A 24,036-nucleotide genomic window follows, 5' to 3' on the forward strand; every position below is an offset into this window, starting at 1 on the left:
ATGAAATATCTCCTAATTGCTTCTAGCATAATTTGTTAAATTGTGCTGAACTTACAAGGGTTCAATTAAAAAATATCTTAATTCTAAATGATATAATAGAAAATATATAATAGTGCAGTTACAAGCACTTATCTGAAAATACAAATTTAAAGAAGTGAATTTAAAGAAGGGATTAGTCAAAGAAAATATATGCACAACCCATGGACACAGACAACAGGATGGTGATGGCCAGAGAGAAGTGGGGGGCAAGAGCTGGGGAAATAGGGGCAGCCTATATAATAATAATAAAAGGCTAATATGCACATTGACTGAACGGCAGAATGACCGGTTTCTATGATGCGCACTGGCCACCAGGGGGCAGACGCTCAATGCAGGAGCTACCCCCAGGTGGTCAGTGCACTTCCATATGGGGAGTGCCACTCAGCCAGAAGCTGGCTCATGGCTGGCCAGCGCAGAGGTGGTGGCAGGAGCCTCTCCCACCTCCGTGGCAGCACTAAGAATGCCCAACTAACGGTTTAGACCTGATCCCTTGGGGGCTTAAGTCTTTAGTCGGACATCCCCCGAGGGCTCCCTGGCTGCCAGAAGGATGTCTGACTGCAAGCTTAGGCCTAATCCCCTGGGGAGTGGGCCTAAATCGACAGGTGGACATCCCCCAAGGGGTCCTGGACTGTGAATGGGCGCAGGCTGTGCTGAGGGACCTGCCCCGAGTGCACTTTGTGCACTGGGTCTTTAATCTATATACATAAAAGCCTAAGCAACTGGCCAACCGGCTGGTAGCTATGACACACACTGACCATCAGGGGGCAGATGCTGAGCGACAGTAACTTTTCAGAGTGCCCTCTCGCACTCCGGGACCCCCCCCCCCCCCCAGGGGATGTTGGACTGCCAGTTTCAGCCTGATCCCTGCAGGCCAGGCCAAGGGATCCCATCTGCCAGAGGGACCCCACTCACTCCAAAGACGCCCTCGAGCCCTGGTGCCGCCCCAGGTGTGACTGGCTGGGGAGGGACTGCAGGAGGATGGCTCCAAGGTGTGTCTGGCCCGTCTTGCCCAGTCCCGCCCCACCAGCCACCTTCTAATTAATTTCCTTTCAGTGTGCACGAATCCGTGCACCAGGCATCTAGTATAAGAATAATCAAAGCAGCATTATTTGAAATACGCAAATCTGGAAACACAAATGCTCATTGGCAGCATATGATATATTCATACAATAGAACACTATTTGGCCATGAAAATGTATGCACAGCAGCTCCCATACATGAAGCTGAATCTCAGACATCATAGGTAGTGGATGCACTAGCCTGTACAGATCCCCTTTTCCCGGCCATGGTACCCTCCCCTCAGCTCCTGCATGTATTGATTGATAATGGCTCACAACTGGTCCCTACTCTGGAAAACTGCCCTTGGCCTAAGGGTCCCTACCCCAGCACATGCTGGCCAAAGACTTCTTACGGACTTGCTGTCACAGTATCTCGGTGGGACTAGCACTGTGGTGTATCCATATTCCAGAGCTCCCTTGGGAATGGGTTGAAGCAGATGCCTCATCCTTGCCTGGTTCCTGGCCCTGCGCTGTCCTGTGTCCTTCACCACCTTTATCCTGAGAGCACGAGATCCACAACTCACATAGACCTGACCGGTTCTTGCCTCTGCATTGAGGAATCCGCCCTGAGACATATTGCTAAGCTGGAGAGAGCAGCACTACAGAGGACATGTGCTATGGTGCACCTAGGAGGCAAAACAAAGAAAAGCGAAGACATGGTCATCTCAGAGTAGTGTTTCCCCAAGAGCTGTGATCGGGAAAGGCATATGGGCTTCTGGTCCCGGCAGGGTGCTGTTTCTTGACCTGCCTGGAGTCTATGTAAATGTTCACTTGATAATTATAATTTACTGTATGTCATGTTTTATGCACTGTTTAGTATGTATTATATACACAAAAAGAAAACTTTCCAAGTAATTAAAGTTTTTCTAACTTAAATAAAAATGTATTTCCTAATAAGAGAAGATGAACTGTTCAATTTCTGCTTTCTTATATTTGTTGAGATATTCCTTGTAGCCTAATATACAATCAAGGCTTGTAACTATTTCATGTATCATATTTATCAATATGCTAGATTTACATATACTTTGTACATCCATTAATTTTTTTAAATCATTGATTGGCTGCCTCCTGCATGCCCCCTACTGGCGATTGAGCCCTCAGCCTAGGCATGTGCCCTGACCAGGAATCAAACCATGACCTCCTGGTTCATAGGTCGAGGCTCACCCACTGAGCCATATCAACCAGGTGTACATCCATTAATTAAATAGTAATGATTGCATATGTTATTTATGACTGCAGAAAATTTATCCCAAAATTTAGTTGCTTAAAAACACTTCTTGGCCTGAGCACAGCAGAGGCTGCAGAAGCCTGCGGGGCCCAGTCCACTGTCCTGCTCCTCTTCTGCCTGGGCTGCTGGAATGGGCTGACCATGGAGGAGGGACAGCACTGCCCCTATTTCATGGGCAACACCTGTCCCTGCATGCACAACATCACCTGCAAGGTGACTAATCGGAAGTATCCAAAGCTGAAGGAAGTGGAGGATGTCCCTGGTGAGCAGCTGCCTGGGAGCACGCTGACTCTCCTGCAGAGCCATGTCCTAAACATGAACATCCTCGTGCCTGTTTCACGCAGCTCAGACCCGCTCTGCGGACGAGCCAATGGCCACCTTCTACAAGTGCTGTGACGCTCAGTGTGGACACAGCTAGAGGGACCAGCGCCAGGCTGGCCCAGCTGCATGGTGTGTTTACTTTATTCCCTATGGTGGAGTCCCTGCTGGGCGGGAGCGCTGTGTGTCCTGGGGGTCTTTGCTGGTGTGGCAGGAAGCTACTCCTCTTAGGGTTGTTGGCCAGGGTATCAGGAAGTGGAGAGCCCATCTGCCAATCAGTGGATGAACTCATTAATGTCCAGAAAGATTTTGTGTGTGGGGAGGATTATCCATAACTAAGTACATTCTGTTTAAAGTCCTGTTCATTCATCTTTGAAATTTATTGGGCAATTGACATTCTTTTACCATCAACCAACACTCTTAGATAATTACATTGTTCACACAACTAATAGAGTAAAACATTTGGTACATTAGTTGTTTCTAATTATTTAACTGTTAATTGCAAACTTAATCAAAATGTATTCCAAATATTTAATTTAAATGAAAAGTTATTTTTAAAAAGCCATTTCTTATCTCGTGTTTTCTGTGGGTCAGGAACTCGGGCATGGCCTACGTGGGTCCTGTGGTTTCTCCCAAGGCTGCAGTCAGGTGCCGGCCGGGGCTGCAGCCCCCTCAAGGCTGGACCTGAAGGCTCCACTCCCAAGAACGCTCATGTGGTTGCTGGGGGTTCCGTTCCTCATGGTTTGTTGCACGAAGGGCTTCAGCTCCTTGCTGCCTGTTGGCTGGCGGCTTCTTTCCGTGTTTGCCATGTAAGCCTCTCACGGTGGCAGTTGGCTTCCATAAGGCAAGCAAGGCAGAAGCCAGAGCCTTTTCTATTACCTATTCTGGGGTATAGAATTCCAGGCGCATTTTGCTGTATCCACTCATTAGAAGCAAGTCGCTAGGTCCAGCTCACACTCGAAGGGAAGAGATTACACACGGCATGAAGACCAGGAGACAAGGATCATCAGCAATGCTTCCAGAGCTGCCTGCTGCAGAGACATAATTCACCCGCTGGCGTCTCCTTTGTTGCTTTGGAGAATCTCTGACCATTATTAAATAAGTAAAATCCTGGCTGATACTCATCCTGGATCACAGTGTAGAGTTTTGCATGGAAAAAGCAGTTGGATCACAGACTAACATCGAACAGCCAGAGTTTGTCCTTATGACTTTGGAGCTTGTATTTTAAAAATTGTTCATTTTCTCTGCTCACAGTACCATTTTACATATGGGATGTGCCTTTCACAGTCACTCAGCCTCTTGTTGACCATCTGTTTAAGCTACTCTGGAGGACCACTGCATGTCTTTTTGAGGTGCCTCTAAGGCCCCCAAAGTGAATTCTAAGTCTGTATCATCACCTATGCTTACAAACAGACCTTTATAAGTATACATATTGAGTAAAAATCTGAGTTTTGAGTGATGTGACAACAGAAATCCTATATAATAAAAGGCTAATATGCAAATTGACCAAATGGTGGAACAACCGGTCACTGTGATGCCCCCTGACCACCAGGGGGCATACACTCAATGCAGGAGCTGCCCCCTGGTGGTCAGTGCGCTCTCACAGGGGGAGCACCGCTTAGCCAGAAGCCCAGCTCACAGCTGCAGCAGTGGCAGTGGCAGTGGCAGTGCAGTGGCGGGAGCTTCTCCCACCTCCACAGCAGCGCTAACCATGTCCGACTGATGGCTTAGGCCTGCTCCTGGGCCTAAGCCATCAGTTGGACATCTCCTGAGGGCTCCCGGACTGCGAGAGGGTACAGGCTGGGCTGAGGGACAACCCAGCCCCTCCCCCCCGAATTTCGTGCACAGGGCCTCTAGTATAAATATATTTAAACAAATATCTTTTTGTCTATTTGTACTACCTTTAATGATGGTGGAGCATGACAATAGTGAATTTTTCCATTTCTCATGTTTCTAGTGCTTTTTTCTTTGTACTTTAATTGCCATATTATTTGATCAAAATAAGTTTTGTTTGCATATGAAGGTTAGAGCCTTGTTTCTATTGTAGCAATTGTTTTGGATGTGCCAGTCATGACCAATAAGTCATTACACTTTTTTGAAAAATATATTTTTATTGATTTCAGAGAAGAATGGAGAGGGAGAGAGAAATAGAAACATCAATGATGAAAGAGAATCATTGATCAGCTGCCTCCTGCATGCCTCCTGCTGGAGATACAGCCCAGGCATGTGCCCTTGACTGGAATTGAACCCAGGACCCTTTAGTCCTCGGGCCGATGTTCTCTCCACTGAGCCAAATCAGCTAGGGCACACTTTAAAAAAACAAACAAACAAACAACTAAATTGATAACTCTCTGGGTCATTTTTAAATTTGAGGGAATTAAAGAAGTCTTTCCCAACCAGCTGGTATTGCTCAGTGATTGAGCATCAACCCAGAAACCAAGAGGTCACCGGTTTGATTCCTGGTCAGAGCACATACCCAGGTTGGGGGCTTCATTTCCAGTAGGGTGTGTGCAGGAGGCAGCTGATTGATGATGTTCCTCTCTCATTGATATTTCTCTCTCTAGCCCTCTCCCTTCCTCTCTCTCTAAAAATCAATTAAAAATATTTTTAAAATCTAAACCCCAGCCCAGAGGCCAGGCCCAGTAATCTACATTTCTAACAAGCTCTCCAAAATTATTCTGATGCAGCCAGCCTTGTATCCGTGGTTAAAAAAAAAAAAAAAAGTTTTTCCCAATTCATTATAAATTGTGTTGAATGGCTCTTACTTTTTCTATATCTTATTTTGTACTGATAAGAAATTGATGTTGGTAAGCTATGAACTTCTTTGTTTGCCCAGGTGTCTATACAATGCACTATAAGACTAATCCTAAACACAGTGGGGCATTGACTTAGGAGTGTCCCGACTAACGAGTTTTTTGAGATACCCACTGTCTCTTGGCCGATTTTTTGCATTGAGTTGATAGAATAATTTGAGTTAATGAGCTCCTTAACAAGCTCCTTAGCGAGCGAGCTCTCAGAACGAATTAAACTCGTAAGTCAAGGCCCCACTGTAATTATCTTTGATTTGGAGCTTTGCTGCATTAAAATCTAAGACCCATACTGTAGCACTTGGTAACATTTGCATGACATTATATTATTTTTAACTTCTAATTTGTCTTGTGTTTCCAATTGGATTCTAAATACTTTCTATGAATCATTATAAGGTCCGATGACCTTGACTTTAAAATATACTTTCTTACTAGATTTGACTTGACTGTGCTTTATTGTACTTATTGTTTTTAGCATTTAGGTAGCAAAAAGAAAAAAAAAATTAAGTTCTCCTCCCATATACAGAGTATATGTAACCAGAGCATGATGGAGTCTAACACCTTCTCCTGACTACATGCAGTTTTTAAAAATTGTCTGGAACAGTGGTCGTCAACCGGTGGTCCTCGGACCACTGGTGGTCTGTGAAGTCCGAAAGGTTGGCGACCGCTGGTCTGGAAGATTGAAAACTTCACCTTGAGTGAGGCAATTGTGGAAAGGCAGGGAGAGCAAGCCCTAATTCCAGTCCCACCCCTTACCTGTAAGCTCAGCTTTCCTCCACCTAGAAGCTGTCCTGGAAATACCCAGAATGGCAATTCCAGCCTCACTCATGAACGGAGTTACAGGAGAGGGAACCAAACATTCCGCTCCAGTAAGATAAGGTTGTTTTAACAACGTTAAAATCGCCTAGTAAACAAACTTTTTACATGGTTAATTGTGAATTGCTATTTCCTGGAAAGAATCGAAGCAAGTTAATTTCCATAATTTCTAGGACAGTAGGGATAAATATGGAACAAGAATATTCCCTCCTGCATTTACTATTTTCACCTTTGGATGGCCTAAGAAAAAATCCTTACATTCCTTATCAGATACAGAGGACTCAAAATGGAGATACTTATGTTTGGGGGAGATTATGGAAGAGAACACCTTTTATTCAATATACAGTGGGGCCTTGACTTACGAGTTTAATTCGTTCCGTGACGAAGCTCGTAACTCAAATCAATTTTCACCATTACAATGACACGTGATGCTGGGCTGATGTTGTGGCGTTCACTGTGACGTTCGCTGCACCAACTAGCAGTGGGGTATCTGAAGCTGGCTCATAACCTGAATTTTAGCTCGCAACTCAAAGCAAAAAATCGGCCGAGAGACGGCTCGTATCTCGAAAAACTCGTTAGTCGGGACACTTGTAAGTCAAGGCCCCACTGTAAGTACTAGTATACTAGTGCACAGGTGGGGATCCCTAGGCCTGGCCGGCACCCACGGCTGATCAGGGCCAGGCTGATTGGGGCCGGGGGAGGGACCACGGGCCGATCAGGGCTTGCCAGCCGGAGGGAGGGACAGGGCGCGCAGGAGGTTGGCCACTGGCCCTGAGGAGGAAGTCGGCCCTTGGCCCCCCTGGGAAAGGGGCCGTGTTAGCTGCCACCAACCCCTGGTTCCCCATCCAAGCCCAGGGCCAAAGGCCTGGGAGGGGTCAGGAGAGGAGGCAACGGTCGCTGGGCTGAGAACAGAAGGAACAGACACTGGATGCTGATGCCACCGGCAGGTCATGGGAGGTTGGCTGTGAGAGTGCACTGACCACCAGGGGGCAGCTCCTGCATTGAGCATCTTCTCCCTGGTGATCAGTGTGCATCATAGTGATTGGTTGACCAGTCATTCTGGTCATGTGGTTGTAACGGTTGCTTAGGCTTTTACATATGACAAAATTATCACCAGGGGGCAGACACTCAACGCACAGGCATGGAAACATGGAACAGACATCAGGACATCCAGCAGTTGGACATCCCCTGAGGGGTCCCGGATTACGAAAGGGTGCAGGCCAGGCTGAGGCCCCCTACCTCCCTCCACACCCCCCCCCCCCCGCCCTGCGTGAATTTCGTGCACTGGGCCTCTAGTATATTTATAACATGTTTCCAGTACATGTTAGTTGTTAGGGGGAAAAATAGTTGAATAGAATAGAGGAAGTCAGGTGTGAGTGATTAGATCTGAGATCCAGAGAGCAGAGGAACATTATAAATGGAGTCTATTGCATCTTTTATTTTCTTGGCTTTTTTTTTTTTTTTTATGGATCAGTGGTTCTCAAACTTTAACTGGCATGAAATCACCTGGAGGGCTTGTTAAAGCACAGCTTGCCGGCCCCACCCCCAGAGATTCTGATCCAGTGGGTCTGGGTGGGGCCAGAGAATCTACATTTCTAACAAGTTCCAGGTGATGCTGGTCCAGACCACGGGCTTGGAGAAGCGCTGGGCTGGAGCCTGGAGACCATGAGCAAGGAGGCTGCATGGCTGGTGAGTTCTGGGGTCATCTTGGCATTTCTGGGATTCCTTCTCTCCCCTAAAGTTTCAGTAGTGCCTGGCCCAGTAGGCCAGTCACCTTTGATGGATTTCTGAACAAAGTGAACCTTCCTAATAGTTGGCCCTTATGCACTTGACTGGATAGTATTATAATTAAAGTCCAGAGATGACCCAGAAACGTCATCTGGGATTCAGTGCTGCAATCTTTAGTTCAGATACACTGAGGGAAATGGGAGTTCTTTCAGAATCTTTTCCTTTCCTAACTTGTTTCTGAATATATTGAAACTTTGAAACTAAGAAGCAGGAAATTGGTAAATAAATGCAACTGAAGGAACAAAAGGCTCGACGGAGTCATCATAAGCTGGAATCCTTCCCATCAGCTGTACCTACTAAAGCTGTGCAACCCATCCCTCCCTCCCACTGCTTGAATTCAGCAGCTCCTTGCCTCTTTCCCTCCCTTGCAGGAGGGCACTCCGGGGCCTGCATATTCGGTGTCTTTGTGCCCCTCCAAATAGAAAGGGCATAAAAAGGGGCACTTTCCTCCGAGCTGATGGAGCCCACAGCCAGGAAAGCAGGACCAGGGCTGTACTTGGGTCCCACTCACTTCTTTAGTCAGCGCTCTGGTCTAGTCCCCTGACTGCACATAGCTGCACAGGGCCCAGCACACCTACGTCCACCCATCTGGCGCCCCCACCTGCCCCGTCCACAATCCGGGCCACCAGTAGGATCTTCTGCAACTTCCATTCTGATTGCACCCTGGCTTCAAAGTCTGCGGTGAGTGTCCAGGCCTCACAGAGCTGCAGCCCTTCCCTGCTGCACCCAACACCCTTTACAATGGGAAACTTGCCTCTGTTTTCAGCTTCTTTGCCAGCCGCCTTTGCTCATAATCCCAAATCCCTGCCAATGGAATTACTAACGGAGCCTGGATAAGGCCTTCTCCTTTATGCCTCTGTGGCTTTGCACACACCATTCCTTAGACTGGAGAGCTTTCCTTCGTGCCTTTTCCCCTTTGTTTGCTCGGCCCATTTCTATTCATTCTTTTAAAAATTAATTTTAGGGGAGAGGTAGGAGGGAGGAAAAATAATTTCATGTAAAAGAAATATGGATTTATTTTTATACCTGGGAAAATCACAATTATGTAAAATATATTCATAAAAAAGGTAACTGGTTCACACTTTCATTTATTTTTTTCAAGGTATTTTCTACATATGTACTTTTATGGATCATATTCAGTTTGTAACATGCTTTTATTTTTCACCTACTATTGCACTACAAGCTTTCTTCTCATTTTTCATAAATGAGTTGAAAACATTCTTTAATGGCTGTATAACGTTCATATATGTTTGTGTGTGTGTATGATATTTCTAAAGAGTTTGTTTAACCCTTGCTTTGGCCATTTAGATGGTTTCCTTTTCATTTTTTGTGCTACTATGTATAATGCTACAAAGAAGAGTTTTGTTGTTCATTATATTCCACAAGTGAGTGAGATCATGTGATACTTATCTTTCTCTGACTGGCTTATTTTACTTAGCATAATGCTCTCCAGGTCTATCCATGTTGTTGCAAACAGTAAGAGTTCTTTCTTTTTTGCAGCAGCAGCATAGTATTCCATTGTGTAGATGTACCACAGTTTTTTAATCCACTCATCTGCTGATGGGCACTTAGGCTGTTTCCAAATCTTAACTATTGTAAATGAGGTTTTGTACATAACTGTGCCCACCCCTCTGATAGTTTTCTGGGAGAGAATTCTAAGTTGGGGTGACCGGAACAGTAGAAAAGAACACTTTTAGGCTCTTGATCTATACCGTCAGGTTGCTATCAAGAAACGGTGGACACACTGACAAACTCACCAGGGAAATATTCATGTTGCTCTTACTTCATCAGAACCTCTGTTATTGAGAGTCATACTTCGTTTGGTCCTTGAGAATTTGGTTTTAATTTCGCACTTTTCTGATTAGGCAGGACATTTTTCTACATTTAGTAACCATATGTATCGCCTCTTATGTAAATCATAGCTTTGTGTCCGTTGTCCAGTTTTGAACTGGAGTCAAAATTCCTACTCATTTTCAATTCTTGCCTTAGCATCTTCTCACTGAGAAGCTCTGACAATGCTTCACGTCCCCCCTAGTCAAGGCCTCCTCTTCTAATAGCTCTGTGTGCACATTCGCTATTGGGATTTCGACCCTCTACTGTAATTGTAGGAGCCCGTGTCCTCCATGGCTCCTGGGCCAGCTCTGAGTCAAATGTGTTCTTTTCCTCAGCACTAACCCTGGTACAATGTACGTGTCAATGACTAAATCAATGCAGATTACGGAAGTGTTGATTTTTAACTTAATATGAGCATCATCAGGGTAGCTTATCTCCATTTTGTAGAGAAAGGGTCATGATGCTGACTTATTTAAAATAATATAAATGCTGGCAAAACAGCCCATTAAACTGCTAAAGAAAGAAGTACTCCTGGAATTGTTTATTCAAAAAAGAAAACAAAACCTCTTTCTTTTTTAGAAGAAAAGTAATTTCCTCTGAAAAATATTATAAAGATGTTTATTGATTCATCTGTCACCTTTTAGGTGACCTTGACAATGATCACAACACACCTTCCAAAAGGAGAACACAAAAACTTCACTTCCTCCACAATAAAACACGTATATACTCACATATTAAATATACAAATGAAAATTAAACTTTGAAAATGACAGCATTTTTCACCCCATCATTACTCCCAAAATTATAATTCAGGTATTCCTAAGTGGCCATTTCACAGTGTTGCTACACACACACACACACACACACACGCACACACGTGTATCCAGGTTAATATCATCATTGATATAAACCAAAGGTGCAAAGTGGGGTTGCTGCTCTGTTGGCAATAAGCCCAATGCTCTTGTCTTTGGAAGGGATGGCGGGCCCGGCGTCTCGGGTCTGTTCAAGGGCAGCCGGCTCTCCATCTCAGAGTCTGCGTGTGTCAGGGTACCAAGGGGCTCTGGAGATGCTGGAAATGCCCGGATGTCCCCCATCTGTTTTTTTCACCAAAGGTAAAAGCTTTCACCGGTGTGCTTGTTTAGTTTAACAGCTGCAGCGTATCTTCCCCTCTTGTTCCTTTTTCATAGTGTTGCTAACCTTTGTAAACATTTAATGGACAATTAAAGTGCTCAGCTGTGCTCCATCTGAGCCCATCCTGCTCGCTTTAGATGTGCAGAGCTCTCCGGAACCTCCACAAGATCTTACTGTTTCCACAAAGAGCAGAATACGGCTGTCAATAGGTAGAGGTTAAGGTCCCTGCCACCACCCTCAGCTGAGGTTGACAGTCCTGGGCGGGCTTTTCGCTCTGCTGAATGCCCTGCGGCTTCGCACAACCACAGGGAGTAAACATGGCTCGGCTCTCTGGAAATTCTCACATCACTGCTTTCAAAGAAGCATAAATCCTTCCTCCCCAACATCCATTAATATGATAAAACTATAAAATGCAGGTACCAAAAATTGAAACAGTATTTTGTAGCCATTCCCAAATTTTGATTCCTACTGATATCCCTGCTTCAATACACCGGAAACTGCACTTCAAACGATAAACATTAATTTTTCTTCTCTGGGTAGTGGGCATAGTCACATCTTGCCTTAAACCTACTTATTTATAGCTTCGCCTCTCCAAACCCCTGACGTGGCTGTATTTCCTATCGCATTTCTCTGAGGAACATCTATAATTCAGACATACTTAGATCAGTGGGAAAAATAATAATAAGTGGGTAATTGTGATACACAATAAAAAAAGCAGGCTTCACTAGAAATGAATAAGGAATTTTAAGAACTCCCATCACATAACTGTAAACAGTGGTGTTTCTACTGGGCGTAGACCCAGCCGTCTCAAGGCCTCTCTAGAAAGCGAGGGACACCAGATACAAATGTTGGAACAACTAATGTCATTGCTGTAAAACTTTCAACATTGTTCACAACATTTAAAATCGAGTCACGAGTAATCCCTTGACATGAAAAAGAAAATGTACCTAACTGGTTCAAGTATATACTAGAGTAACGATGCCTTGTTAAGATATCAAATACTTTTGAAAACACGTTTAGATGTTTTGTTATGGGAGATAACTTCGGAGGATTTAAATGGAAATGTTGTTAGCATGGTTCTTTGATGGTAAATGTGATACGTTCCTCAGCTTACCGGAGACTGTAAGACTTTCCATCTGAGTTTGGCAGGCATTGATGTGCCTGTTTCTATACGTAAGCGGCCTTATGAAAATCTTGTGAAAAAACATCCGAAATGCTGATGTCCTGAAAATGATGAAAATCCAAGGGTCCACAATTGACATCACAGATATAAAACGCAAGGCACTGAGGTCTCCGGCTTCTTCAGAAGTTCTGTTTTTCTTGGTGACAGCTTTAAATGCTCCATAGTAAGCACGATACTGTGTTAAAGGGAAAATATATCCATTATAATGTTGAAAGGCTGATGGCAGCAATACATTCACTTATTTCAATCAGGATACATCACTTTTCTGTAAGAATATGGCAGCTCGGCTTGGAATATGCATTTGGGGAAAATTTACTGCAGCTGATGGGTGCAAGTGAGGAGCCTGGACGGTGCAGAGCCAACATGGGAGGCTCCGTGGAAGTGGGGATGCCTGGGAGTCCCGGTCTAAGTCCCTAGAGCAGTGGTTCTCAACCTTCCTAATGCCGCGACCCTTTAATACAGTTCCTCATGTTGTGGTGACCCCCAATTTCATTGTTACAAATTGAACATAATTAAAGCATAATGATTAATCACAAAAACAGTATGTAATTATATATGTGTGTTTTCCGATGGTCTTAGGCGACCCCTGTGAAAGGGTCGTTCGACCCCCAAAGGGGTCTCGACCCACAGGTTGAGAACCGCTGCCATAGAGGCTGTTCTACCTGCTGTGAGCATGGGAGTTTCTAGGTCCCTGCCTGGCCCAGCAGAGGAGGAGCTGAGGTGGGACTAACCCAGTCCACTGAATCTTTTACAAACACGTCCATAAATACTGAGGTTCTCCTCCCATATTCCCTTCAGTTCTCCTTTCTTTCTTCTGCCTACTTCCTATCCTCTCTTTAAAAAAAAACCAAACAAACCTATATTTTTATTGATTTCAGAAAGGAAGGGAAAGGGAGGGATAGAAACATCGAGGATGAGAGAGAATCATTGGTCGGCTGCCTCCTGCAACGCCCCCTACTGGGATCGAGCCCACAACCTGGGCATGTGCCCTTGACTGGAATTGAACCTGAGACCCTTCAGTCTGCAGGCTGAGGCTCTATTCTCCGAGCCAAACCGGCCAGGGCCCTATCCTCTCTTATTAGTCAATTCAGAAATAAGTCACCCTTGTGAAATGTCACACGTACGAAGACATCAATGAAATAGCAGCATCTAGGGCAGTGGTTCTCAACCTTGGCTGCACATTAGAATCACCTGGGAAACTTTTTAAAATCCTGATTTCTGGGCCTCATCCTCCGGAAATTCTGTTTCTTTGTTATGGGGTGGGGCCACAACATTAGTAACAAAGACACAGAATTTCCGGAGGATGAGGCCTAGAAATCAGGATTTTAAAAAGATTCCCAGGTGATTCTAGCATGCAGCCAAGGTTGAGAACCACTGGTTGAGGGGCTGTGAAGAGACAGGAAATACTCCAATGAAAGACAGGAGACCTGCAAAAGGACCTGGCCAACTCATGTTAATTACTTAGCATAGATGGTTACCTTTCCGAGGTCAACATCCTCTTTCACACTAGGGAAAAAAACACACACATAGAAATATAAGCCTACTTACCTGTGCCCAGTCACTCCTACTGCCTCGATCCTCTCTGAGGTCTCTGTGCCCCCTCAGAGCCCGCAAACTACTGAAGGGCTTTTCCTGCCATTCAGCCAACACTGCTGCCTAGCCCAGCCCTACCACTACCTCCCTCTCCACTGGAGGCCAGCCACTTTTTCGTGATGCTATTATACTCACTGTGCCTACTGAGATTCTAAATCCATAATGGGACAAAATGGACCCTAATGGGACAGGAAATAGGCTAACTCAACATTGGTGGGAGGAGACATGAATAAGTGCACAGACCACACCCACTTAGGGCAATCAAGGGACATCTGCTGGAGAAGATGTGTTTTCCCATCATTGTTTCCTTACTTTTTTGCTCTCTCTCTACAGAGCATTTTAGTGGCCTCAGCCACTCCCATCTAGTACACTCAGGAAGATATACCGTGACTGGAAGGCCTCTCGCATCATCAGGGCTTAATAATACTAATAGTGACAATAATAGCTAATGCCCATGTCCCCAGACCCTGTTCTAAGCATTTTACTTTGAAAACATCATTTCATCCTCATAACAATCCCATGAAGGAAGTACAACCATTATCTCCATTTTAGAAGTGGAAACTGATTGCTTGCCCAAATCCTATTGCCTCTCAGGACCAACCTCAAATATCACCCGCTTCAGGGAGTCCCAGTGAAGTAATGGCCACGCACACCAACTTCCGAGCCTGAGTCTCCTGGTTGGAGTCCCCTCATTGGCTGTGTGACTTCGGGTAAGTTATTCCGTCCCCTCAGCTACACAGTGGGGATACTTGTACTTACCTTCCAGGATTGTCAGGAAATTTGAATAACATGGTATGAGTAAAACCCTGACAACAAGTCCTAACATATAATGGGAACTCAATAATTAGCTATTATTGTTATTATTTTATCAACTAGGAGAGGATCTTTTTCTTCTCTAAACTCCCTTATGGGCCTAATTACTCCCACCCATCCCGGTATTACAGCTTGTGTGGGCAAATGTGATGTTTTTCTCATTTTATATCTCCACAGTGACTTACAGTATATTGACTGTTGTAGGTAACAGACATGTGCTGGATGGATAAATGGCTGACAACAGGCTATGCAATTTGGTTGATTTAAAAAGCAAACGCTTACATGAGTCCATCTTTACATCTGTTCCTTTCTCCTCGAAGTGTAGTGCAGCAAAACGTAATCCCAAGTATTTGAAAATACTAGACTAGCTGGGACCTTGGTAAATGAATGGTACTTATATAATTAAAACAAATTATTTTATTTTTTAAGCAGTATTTGTCCAAGTTAATCCTATTGCATATTATTAGGTTAATTATATTTTCAAGTCACCTGATTTGTAATAGAAGTGTATTGATATGTACCTGGACTTTTAATTTAATATAATTTATTTTTAACTTTTTAGTTTACAAACAATATGACAACTTCATTTATGGCAGTGATCAAAGTACACATTCTATTAATTCTTACAAATTATCAATTTGAACACAATTTCGACTTCTGAAAAATCTCTGTCCATCAAAAGTATTCTCTAGAACAGTGATGGCGAACCTATGACACGCGTGTCAGAGGTGACACGCGAGCTCATTTTTTTTGGTTGATTTTTCTTTGTAAAATGGCATTTAAATATATAAAATAAATATCAAAAATACAAGTCTTTGTTTTACTATGGTTGCAAATATCAAAAAATTTCTATATGTGACACGGCACCAGAGTTAAGTTAGGGTTTTTCAAAATGCCGACACGCCGAGCTCAAAAGGTTTGCCATCACTGCTCTAGAACATACTTTATAAACTGCTTCTATAAGAGAGGTTAAAATACTGAATAACCTCAGAATATACACCTGGCATTTTTTAAGTAGGTCAATTTACACAGAGAATCGGTGTGAGAAAAGCGCCCTCTGGTGGATTTAGAAGTCCTGGAGGAAATGTTGCTATTGCCAACTCTGGAGACCTATCTTAGCGGGATATTTCCGTTCTCAAGAGCTCTCTTGATTCTAAGGCCCTCTTCTATCCAGTCCACCCATCACAATACTCTGCCCTCTGCTCTAGCCCTTTAAATCCACTCCTGACCCTTTCCCCTGGGCCCGATTCTTGCCTACCAATCCTTACATGCCTCTAAGAGCCTCCTGTGGAAAGAGCATCCTGCCCTTTCTTTCTGCATCAAAATGAAACACACACAGGCGTTATCTCAATACATGCAGGATGTCCTCCACCGCTTCTCTGACTCCATGGACTGGGATATATGCAATTACTTATCTTCACGTGGCGGCTAGACCTCTCAGTTATTACCTCTAACTTACACATGAACATCCTCTCTCACCCACTGCTGCTCCTTACCAACCTCCAATACATTGTGGTTTCCTAAGATAAATGTAATTTTGATGAAAATATGTTACCCACGTTAGAGAACGTGCTGAAAACGGCCTCTAAAGCTCATGTATTTGCTTACTTTCTTCCTACTGTATCAAATTGGAAATTTGAAAATTCAACCTAGTTAAGTGTCATGCTCTAGTTCAGCACCACAGCAAAGTTAATTTTAAAAAGCATATTCCAACATGCTTTCATCAGCTTAATGAAATGCAATACTTATGCTATGAATACAAATGTTTCTTAAAGTTTCCCCCTTCCCCTAGATCCATTCCTTGAAGAGCAATTTTCAAAGTGTGGGGGTCTCTAATGCCCTTTCAGTGTGTCTGCAGGGTCAAAACTATCTTCATAAAAAAGACATGGTTTGCCTTTTTGCCTTTCGTCCTCTCAGAGGTACACAGTGAGTTTTATGGAGGCTACCTGACGTATGATGACATCCATTCCATTGCCAGGGCTAATGGAATATGTGCTGGTGTATTCTTGTGTTTTCTAGAGTTTTCTAAGGTAGTTGGTTTAAGAAACACATATGTGTATTTTCAGAGACTATTCTCCATACTTCTGTGCTCTTAACATGCTTTTGTTTTTCTGTTTTACCTGCTGTCTTTATCATTCACTTAATCATTTTTGAAATCCCAGCTTTCTCCTTGCATCTTGGCAAAAATACAAGAAGTACATTTTGTTAACTTGTTTTGAAATCATATTTTAAAATTTTTCTTATTTTTAATTGCTAACATGAGAAATACTGATACATATAATCCACATAAATTAAAGCTCTTGGGGTCCTTAGTAATTTTTAAGAGTAAAAAGGGGTCCTTGGACTAAAACAAGTTTGAGAACCATTACCTTAGAATATAATGCTGTCTCCTGAGGAGACATTATTTCTTTTTTGTTTGTTTGTTTTATCCATTTTATTATTTTTTTCTTTATTGTTTAAAGTATTACATAAGTCTCCTATTCCCCCCTTTGACCTCTCCCTGGCCACTCCCGCCCCCTAGCACAGGCCCTCACACCCCTAGTGTCTGTGTCCATTGGTTATGCTCATATGCATGCATACAAGTCCTTTTGTTGATCTCTTACCCGCCGCCCCCCACCTTCCTTCTGAAGTTTGATGGTCTGTTCAATGCTTCTCTGTCTCTGGATCTATTTTTGTTCATCAGTTTATGTTGTTCATTATATTCCACAAATGAGTGAGAGCATGTGATATTTATCTTTCTCTGACTGGCTTATTTCACTTAGCATAATGCTCTCCATGTCCATCCAGCGACCATATTTCTTAACATTCTATGGCCAGCAGGCAATAATAAGTGGAAATAATAATAATTAGGGATAATAGTGACACTAATTTTTTAGGCCAGGTGCCTGGGTAGGTGCTATATATACAGGGTTTCCCCCAAAAATGTATCCACACTTTAATAGCTGATAGCTCAATTTTGAATGTATTTTAACAACACTGCCTTTATAATTATTCAAAGTGTGTATATATATATTATGGAAATATATATTATGGAAATTCAGATCTTTATAACTATCTTACAGAGCAAGTATGGTTATCCTTGTCTGAGAGAAATTGTGGTTAGAAAGGTAACTAAGCTGCTGTCATAGCTAGTTAGGAATGCACCTTAATCACACCTGTGTCTGATGCGGATTTCCTACCCTTTCCAGAAAATGATAGTTCCTGTGGAGAATGCTGTCTGCATTGCATATCTTTGGAATTTTACACACGCTTTAGGAAATCATTTTCAAATCCACTATTCCCATCAATCCTCGCAATCCCATATGAGTCACTTAACTTCCCTTGGAGATAATCCGGATATGATGTTCTTTCACTGTGTTATGCTGCTTTCGGCATTGTTCTACCTAAAGCACTCAAGCTCGGGATATAATAGCCAGGCACTTGGCTATTGTCTGCTTTGATCACAGCATAAGTAAATAAGACTGTTGCTTAGAGCAGGGGGTCTGCAAGCATGTTCTATTAAGAGCTAGACAGGAAATATTTTCTATTTTATAGGATAAAAAGCAAATAGTGAATATTCGGTGGGTACTTATATGATGAGAGAAGACACATGTCCTACAACTTTTATTAATGAAATTAAAAATCCTATATAATAAAAGGGTAATATGCAAATTGTTCCCTCCACGGGGAGTTCAACCAGGGGGCGGGGCTGCTGGCCAACTGCCTGGACCCCAGCCATGCATGAATTCGAGCACCCAGCCTCTACTGTAATAATAATTAAGTATAATTATTATTATATTTTTGGTAATACATGTCTACTAAGGAGAATAATAAGAATTTTTTTTTCTTGGAATAATGTTTGGCTTAACTGGGGGTTCAGAGTTCGTGTGTCCTATCATCAAATTGGTTGCAAGTGTTCATTTGTAAAAACTATTCTTAATTTCATGGCTGTACAGAAACAGCGGGCAGGATGGACTTGGCCTGTGGGCTGTGGTTGGCCAAGTCCTACTTCAGAGTGTGGTTCTCCAAATGTGATCCCTGGATCAGCAGCTCCCACCCCACCTGGGAACTCGCCAAGAATGAGAATTCTTCAAAAACGTCTGACTCAGAAACTCTGGGGGATGGAGTCCAGCTCGCTATGTTTTTTAGAAGTCCTGCTGATGATTCGGAGCCTGGTGAAATTTGAGAACCACTGCTAAATATCTACACCTATAACCATATCTATTTATATAGTTTCAGATTTATTGACTTACTTTTGGGTGCTCTGATCCTAACTCTGCATGATGAAGCTATAGATACCCCCCTCCCCCCGCCCCACATACACACTCCTTAACGCCTTCATTTAAGGGAAAATCACATCATATATCACTTTCATCCACCCTTGAAAGTAACATCCAAAATTGCTACGTTGCTACAAGAAATGTAACTTTCCTATTCACAGAAGTCTTAAGAACTCCAAAGGCATTGAATTGGCAGAACATCTGTTTAAATGTTGCTCATGTTGAACAAGTACACGGCGGTGGGAGTGGTGTTGGTGGGGGTTGTGTGTGGAGAGGAGTGACACTGAAAAGGTTTTCTCAAGCCTCAGCCGCACTCTCAGGTGTCTTGGCAGGACCCTGGTCTTGGCTGGGACCCCAGGAGGAAATACCTTCAATCTCCATCCCCACCCGCTTTAGTTAATTGAAACCAGAGATAATGGCTTTCCTGTCACCTCGGTTGCCAAGACAGAAAGAAAACCAACCTGTCCAGACAGGTTGTCAAAATGACACCAGTTACTGAAAAGTACTTTCCCAACAGCCTCTCCGCCTCAGTCACCACGACCCACGCGGGCAGCAGCACCAGACACAGCACCGGGCTCCTCTAAGCTTACGCAGGAGTTTGGAAAAACTAAACCTATGCTTTCAGCCACTCGCCTCTGCACACCAGAATCACACCTTCTCTGATTCCCTTTCCACGCCAAAACCCGGGAGCAGAACTCCCAGATCCCATTCGATCACTACGGATGCCATTACAAGCATTGACAGGTCTAACGAAATCAAACGTTAGTCACCCGGAAGCAGGAGAGGACCCCTGTGGAAGTTCTTAGTCGCAGAAATAACTCCTACCTTCCCAGCGGGAAGCAGAGAGGAAAGGGTTCTGCCAACCGGAGAGGTTTCGCGGGGCCCCGGGCCACCCTAGGACTCGGTCTTTCCCCGGCTTTCTCTGACTTTCCCTCTTCTCACTCAACAAACTGGTCCTGTGTCCTGGGGCAGTGGAGGGAGGGAACCCGATGTGGGGAGCTCAGCAACCAGCCCTCCTGGCCCGGGGCGCAGCGTCTCTGGCGCCGCGTCGAGCGCGCTCCACCCTCCCGGCCCCGCACCCGCGCCCGCAGCCCCACGCGCTCCCGGCACCCGCGGCCTCGGCGAGGAGCGACTCACAATTAGAGGCAGGAAGCACAAGGTGAAGAGCACGGTCATGAGGGCCAGCAGCAGGAGGTGATCCAGCTCCTCCAGGGGCGGCGGGGACGCCACCCTCTCGCCGGCGCAGGGCTCCACGCGGTCCCGGGTGAGCGAACGCCGGCGCCGCCGCAGCCGCCGGTGCATGGAGTAGAGGCTGCGCATGGCGCTCAGGTTGCACAGCACGATGGCGAGGACCAGCAGCGCCAGGAGGCTGGCGTAGAGCACCGAGTAGCCCAGCACCGACGGCGAGCGCTCCTCGTGCCGCATCTGGATGAAGCACCAGGTGCCCGGGCAGTACTGCACGAACTTGCCGAAGCCCGCGAAGGGCAGCGCGCAGAAAGCCAGGCAGAAGGCGCCCACCACGGGCGCCACCAGCGCGCCCCGGCGCAGGGTGATGTGCCGTCGGTAGAAGAAGGGGTGCCCCAGGGAGAGCCAGCACTCCAGGGCCATGGCCAGGAGCTGCAGCGTCGAGGCGAGGCCGAAGAAGGACATGAAGAAGGCGAAGGCTTGGCACAGAGAGCTGCCCGGCGGGGGCACCAGCCCCCACAGGCTCCGGTTCTGCGCGTAGGCCGCCAGCACGAAGGGGCTCAAGAGGGACTTGCCCAGCAGGTCGGTGACCGTCAGGCCGCACACCAGCACGTAGAAGACCGAAGGCGGCGGGCGCGGCGAGCGCAGCGAGCAGGACGACAGCCCGGAGCGCGCCAGCAGCCCCAGCGCCAGCAGGTTGCCCAGGAGGCCCGCGCTGAAGAGCACCCAGCCCATGGTCGCGGAGTAGCCCTTCTCCACCGAGGTGGTGTTTTGGCAGCGGAGGAACGACGGCTTCATGGCGGGCGGCGTGGAGGCGGCGGGAGGGCCGGGGCCCCCGCGTCCGGGGCTGAGCAGATCCTGGCCGCTCCGCGTGCGCCTCGGGAGGAGAGGCTGCGCCGCAGAGGAAGCTCCGTGGGCTGCCGGGTGTGCCCAGCAGGCACCTCCTATCTAAACTCTCTCGGGGCACACCCCTCCGAGGGGCGGGACGCGCGGCCAGCTGCGCACAGGGCACGGGCGGTGAGGGCGCGCGGAGCAGCCGAGAGCGCAGCGCTGGGTCCCGATGCTCCGGGCCCTGCGGGAGGACAGACTCCTGCCCAGAGCCGAATGGGAAGAAGGAAAGCTGCGAGCACCCCCCCCCCCCCCCCCCGGGCCAGTCCTTCCTAGGAGTCCAGAAAGCTACTGAAATGAGGGGAAACGAAGCAGCAGCTACTAGGGAGGAGGGGTGTCGGGGGAGGTGGTGGCGGAGGTGGCCGAGAGGAACGCTGAAGAGGAGGGCAGTGAGGGGGCTGAGAAAGGGCCACCACCTAGTGTTTGAATTAGTGGGTTCGGGAAGGGGTGTGGTAACTAACATTTGCTTAACACTGACGCCTGAGCTGGAATTCTCTTCTGGATCTGTGCACCAGTGAGCACTGACCTGCATGGCATAGGCGAGGAAACGGAGACTCTGGAAGGTTAAGTGATCTGCTCAAGGCGACAAAGCTAGGAAGGGGCGAAGCTGGACCTGGAACCCGGATCTTCTACTTATAAAGTCCATCTGTCTTGGCTTCTCCTCCTGAGTTCGGCCAGGTCTCAGGGAAGTGGCTGCAGGGAAAACCAAGGGAGATATTGGCCTTGCTTGCCGTGAATCACAGTGGCGGTGTGCGCATGGTGGGAGGCGTATGGGTAAGAACACTGGTGCTGTCATCCGGTGGATGGGTTCAAATCCTAGTTCTGCTGCTCGCTGCCTGTGTGACCTGAGGGACTCAACCTCTCAAAATATGACACCTAGCCCGCCAGCTTGGCTCCTTTGAGGCACAGGGATAACATTTAAAGCGCAGACACACAAAAAGTGCTCAGTACAATGCAACTGTCAGGGTCCTCACGTGGTTTTAGGAAGGCTGTTTTAGTAGCTGATATTAAACTGCAGTTCTTAGCATGGATCTGAAAACCAAAAGATAGGAAACTCCACTTAGAGCTTCCTCACTCTGGTTGGTGACTAGGAGAAAAACATGCCTTTCCTCCCAGCCTTTGACTTGGCTGCATCAGAGAGGCAAGGGCGCTGTGATAAGTGTGATTTATTTCTTTAGTTATCACTTCATGCCCTAGGAGAGGAACTAGCTTTGTGTGTGGAATTTGAGTGGGATGCCAGGGTTCATCGTACATGAGCAAGTACATACTGCCTTGGCTCCAAGAAGCTAATTTTCAGGCTCAGTGCCTGTTATGATGGACAGACTCAAGGAGAGAGCAAGACCCTGGAGCTTGGATGTGAAAGCCTTAAGCATAGTCAGGAAGGCTGCCTCCTGAGAAAGCCTGGCTAGTAATTCTGGCCATGGGGTGGAGCCAAAGAGTCCAAGCTTTGCAATTCCTTCTGAACTCTACCACTAGCTGTGTGGCCCCCGGTTACTTTACTCCAGTGGCTCTCAACCTTCCTAATGCCGCGACCCTTTAATACAGTTCCTCATGTTGTGGTGACCCCCAACCATAAAATTATTTTCGTTGCTACTTCATAACTGTAATTTTGCTACTGTTATGAATTGTAATGTAAATATCTGATATGCAGGATGTATTTAGGTGACCCCTGTGAAAGGATCGTTTGACCCCCAAAGGGGTCGTGACCCACAAGTTGAGAACCACTGCTTCACTCAATCCCTGAATTCCTTCCATCACAAGTAGGATACAGTAAAACTAATTCAGGCGAGGGGGTGTCTGTGAAAGCTGAAAGTCCATTATATAATAAAGTAGGTTTTCCAAATGTATATGTTAAAACATTGACAAATTAGTTTACCTGCTTTTACTTATGTAGACATGTTTGTATAATTAAAATTAAGTATGTATGAAAAGTTTAATTTCACAGAAAAGCTTCCTATATGTATCACTGTAATTTTACAGTTATACTGAATAGGTCTAGTAAATGCGTGCACTCACCAGTCACCGCAAGTAAACACATACCCACAGCTTAGCGCAGGTGGGAACGTCGGCCAGCAGGCGTTCAAACTTCTGCAGAACCAATTACCTTACGCCATGGGGTGTGATCATGTGCTAGTCATTCACTGAACACTGTTTATGAGCACTGACTCTTGGATTTAAATATGTAGACCATAGTTGTAGATATGTAATATGTATTTATGTTGGTGAAATTACTACAGTGTTTTTTCTAACATATGGCCTATTTGCTAAAATTTGTTAAAAATAACAGTGAAGAGAACCAAGATGGCGGCATAGGTTAACGCCAGAGTTTGCTGCTTTGAACAACTACTTCAAAAGTGAAACCAAAAAACGGAAGGGACATCACCCAGAACCACAGGAACGCTGGCTGAGTGGAAGTCCTACAACTAGGAGGAAAGAGAAACGCATACGGACACTCAGAGGAGGCGCAGTGCTGAAGTCAAATTCTGAGGTGCGGAGTGCGCGGAGCGGGCTGGCGGCGGAGGGCGCGGTTGTTGTTTTCAATCAGGAGGGAGTCGCAGACTCTGAGCACCAGATCCGGGCGAGTCTTTAGGGACCCAGACTCAAACGGGAGAAGCGGGACTGTCTGGCTTCGGTCAGAGCGAGTGCAGCTTTCTCTCCGAGCTTTGCAGCGGGTGCTGGGACTCAGAGAGGCAGAGCCCCTGGGGACAGGACTGAGAGCCGCCATAACTGCTCTCTCCGGCCCACCCTGTTGATCCTGTGCGACCCGCCCCGCCCAAGCCCTGCACAGAGGCATTTGCCGGATAGCCTCAGGCAAAGGCTAGATTAGCACCTCCCTAGAGAACAGAAGTTCTCTCACTGCTGACACTCATAGCTGACTCTCATAGCCACTTGGCCTGGAGGTCAAACCCTCCCTGGAATTAGCTACAACAATCAAGATTTATCTATAAGACTGCGAACAAAGACCACTAGGGGGTGCACCAAGGAAGCATAACAAAATGCAGAGACAAAGAAACAGGACAAAATTGTCAATGGAAGAAATAGAGTTCAGAACCACACTTTTAAGGTCTCTCAAGAACTGTTTAGAAGCTGCCGATAA

The 24,036-nt window shown here is 45.9% G+C and overlaps 1 protein-coding gene and 1 pseudogene across 2 annotated transcripts; one reads left to right on the forward strand and one right to left on the reverse strand.

The window, feature by feature from the left end:
* Window positions 1–2,307: 2,307 nt before the first annotated feature.
* On the forward strand, window positions 2,308–2,743 carry LOC132235285 (DNA-directed RNA polymerase III subunit RPC10-like; annotated as a pseudogene).
* A 4,957-nt stretch (window positions 2,744–7,700) lies between these two features.
* On the reverse strand, window positions 7,701–21,279 carry PTGDR (prostaglandin D2 receptor). 2 transcript variants are annotated; one of them, XR_009452918.1, is made up of 3 exons: window positions 20,004–21,279; window positions 14,396–14,553; window positions 12,249–12,376 (listed from the first exon to the last, which is right to left on the reverse strand). XR_009452918.1 is itself a non-coding variant. In XM_059695942.1 (2 exons), exons 1-2 carry the CDS (start codon window positions 20,847–20,849, stop codon window positions 12,071–12,073), a joined length of 1,152 nt encoding a protein of 383 aa, XP_059551925.1. In that variant the 5' UTR covers window positions 20,850–21,008; the 3' UTR covers window positions 7,701–12,070. The 2 variants fall into 2 exon arrangements, 1 of the variants encoding a protein (XP_059551925.1); XM_059695942.1 differs by lacking the exon at window positions 14,396–14,553 and having other exon boundaries at window positions 7,701–12,376; window positions 20,004–21,008.
* Between the last annotated feature and the right edge of the window lie 2,757 nt (window positions 21,280–24,036).

Source organism: Myotis daubentonii, chromosome 1 (assembly GCF_963259705.1).
Source record: "Myotis daubentonii chromosome 1, mMyoDau2.1, whole genome shotgun sequence".
Taxonomy (NCBI): domain Eukaryota; kingdom Metazoa; phylum Chordata; class Mammalia; order Chiroptera; family Vespertilionidae; genus Myotis; species Myotis daubentonii.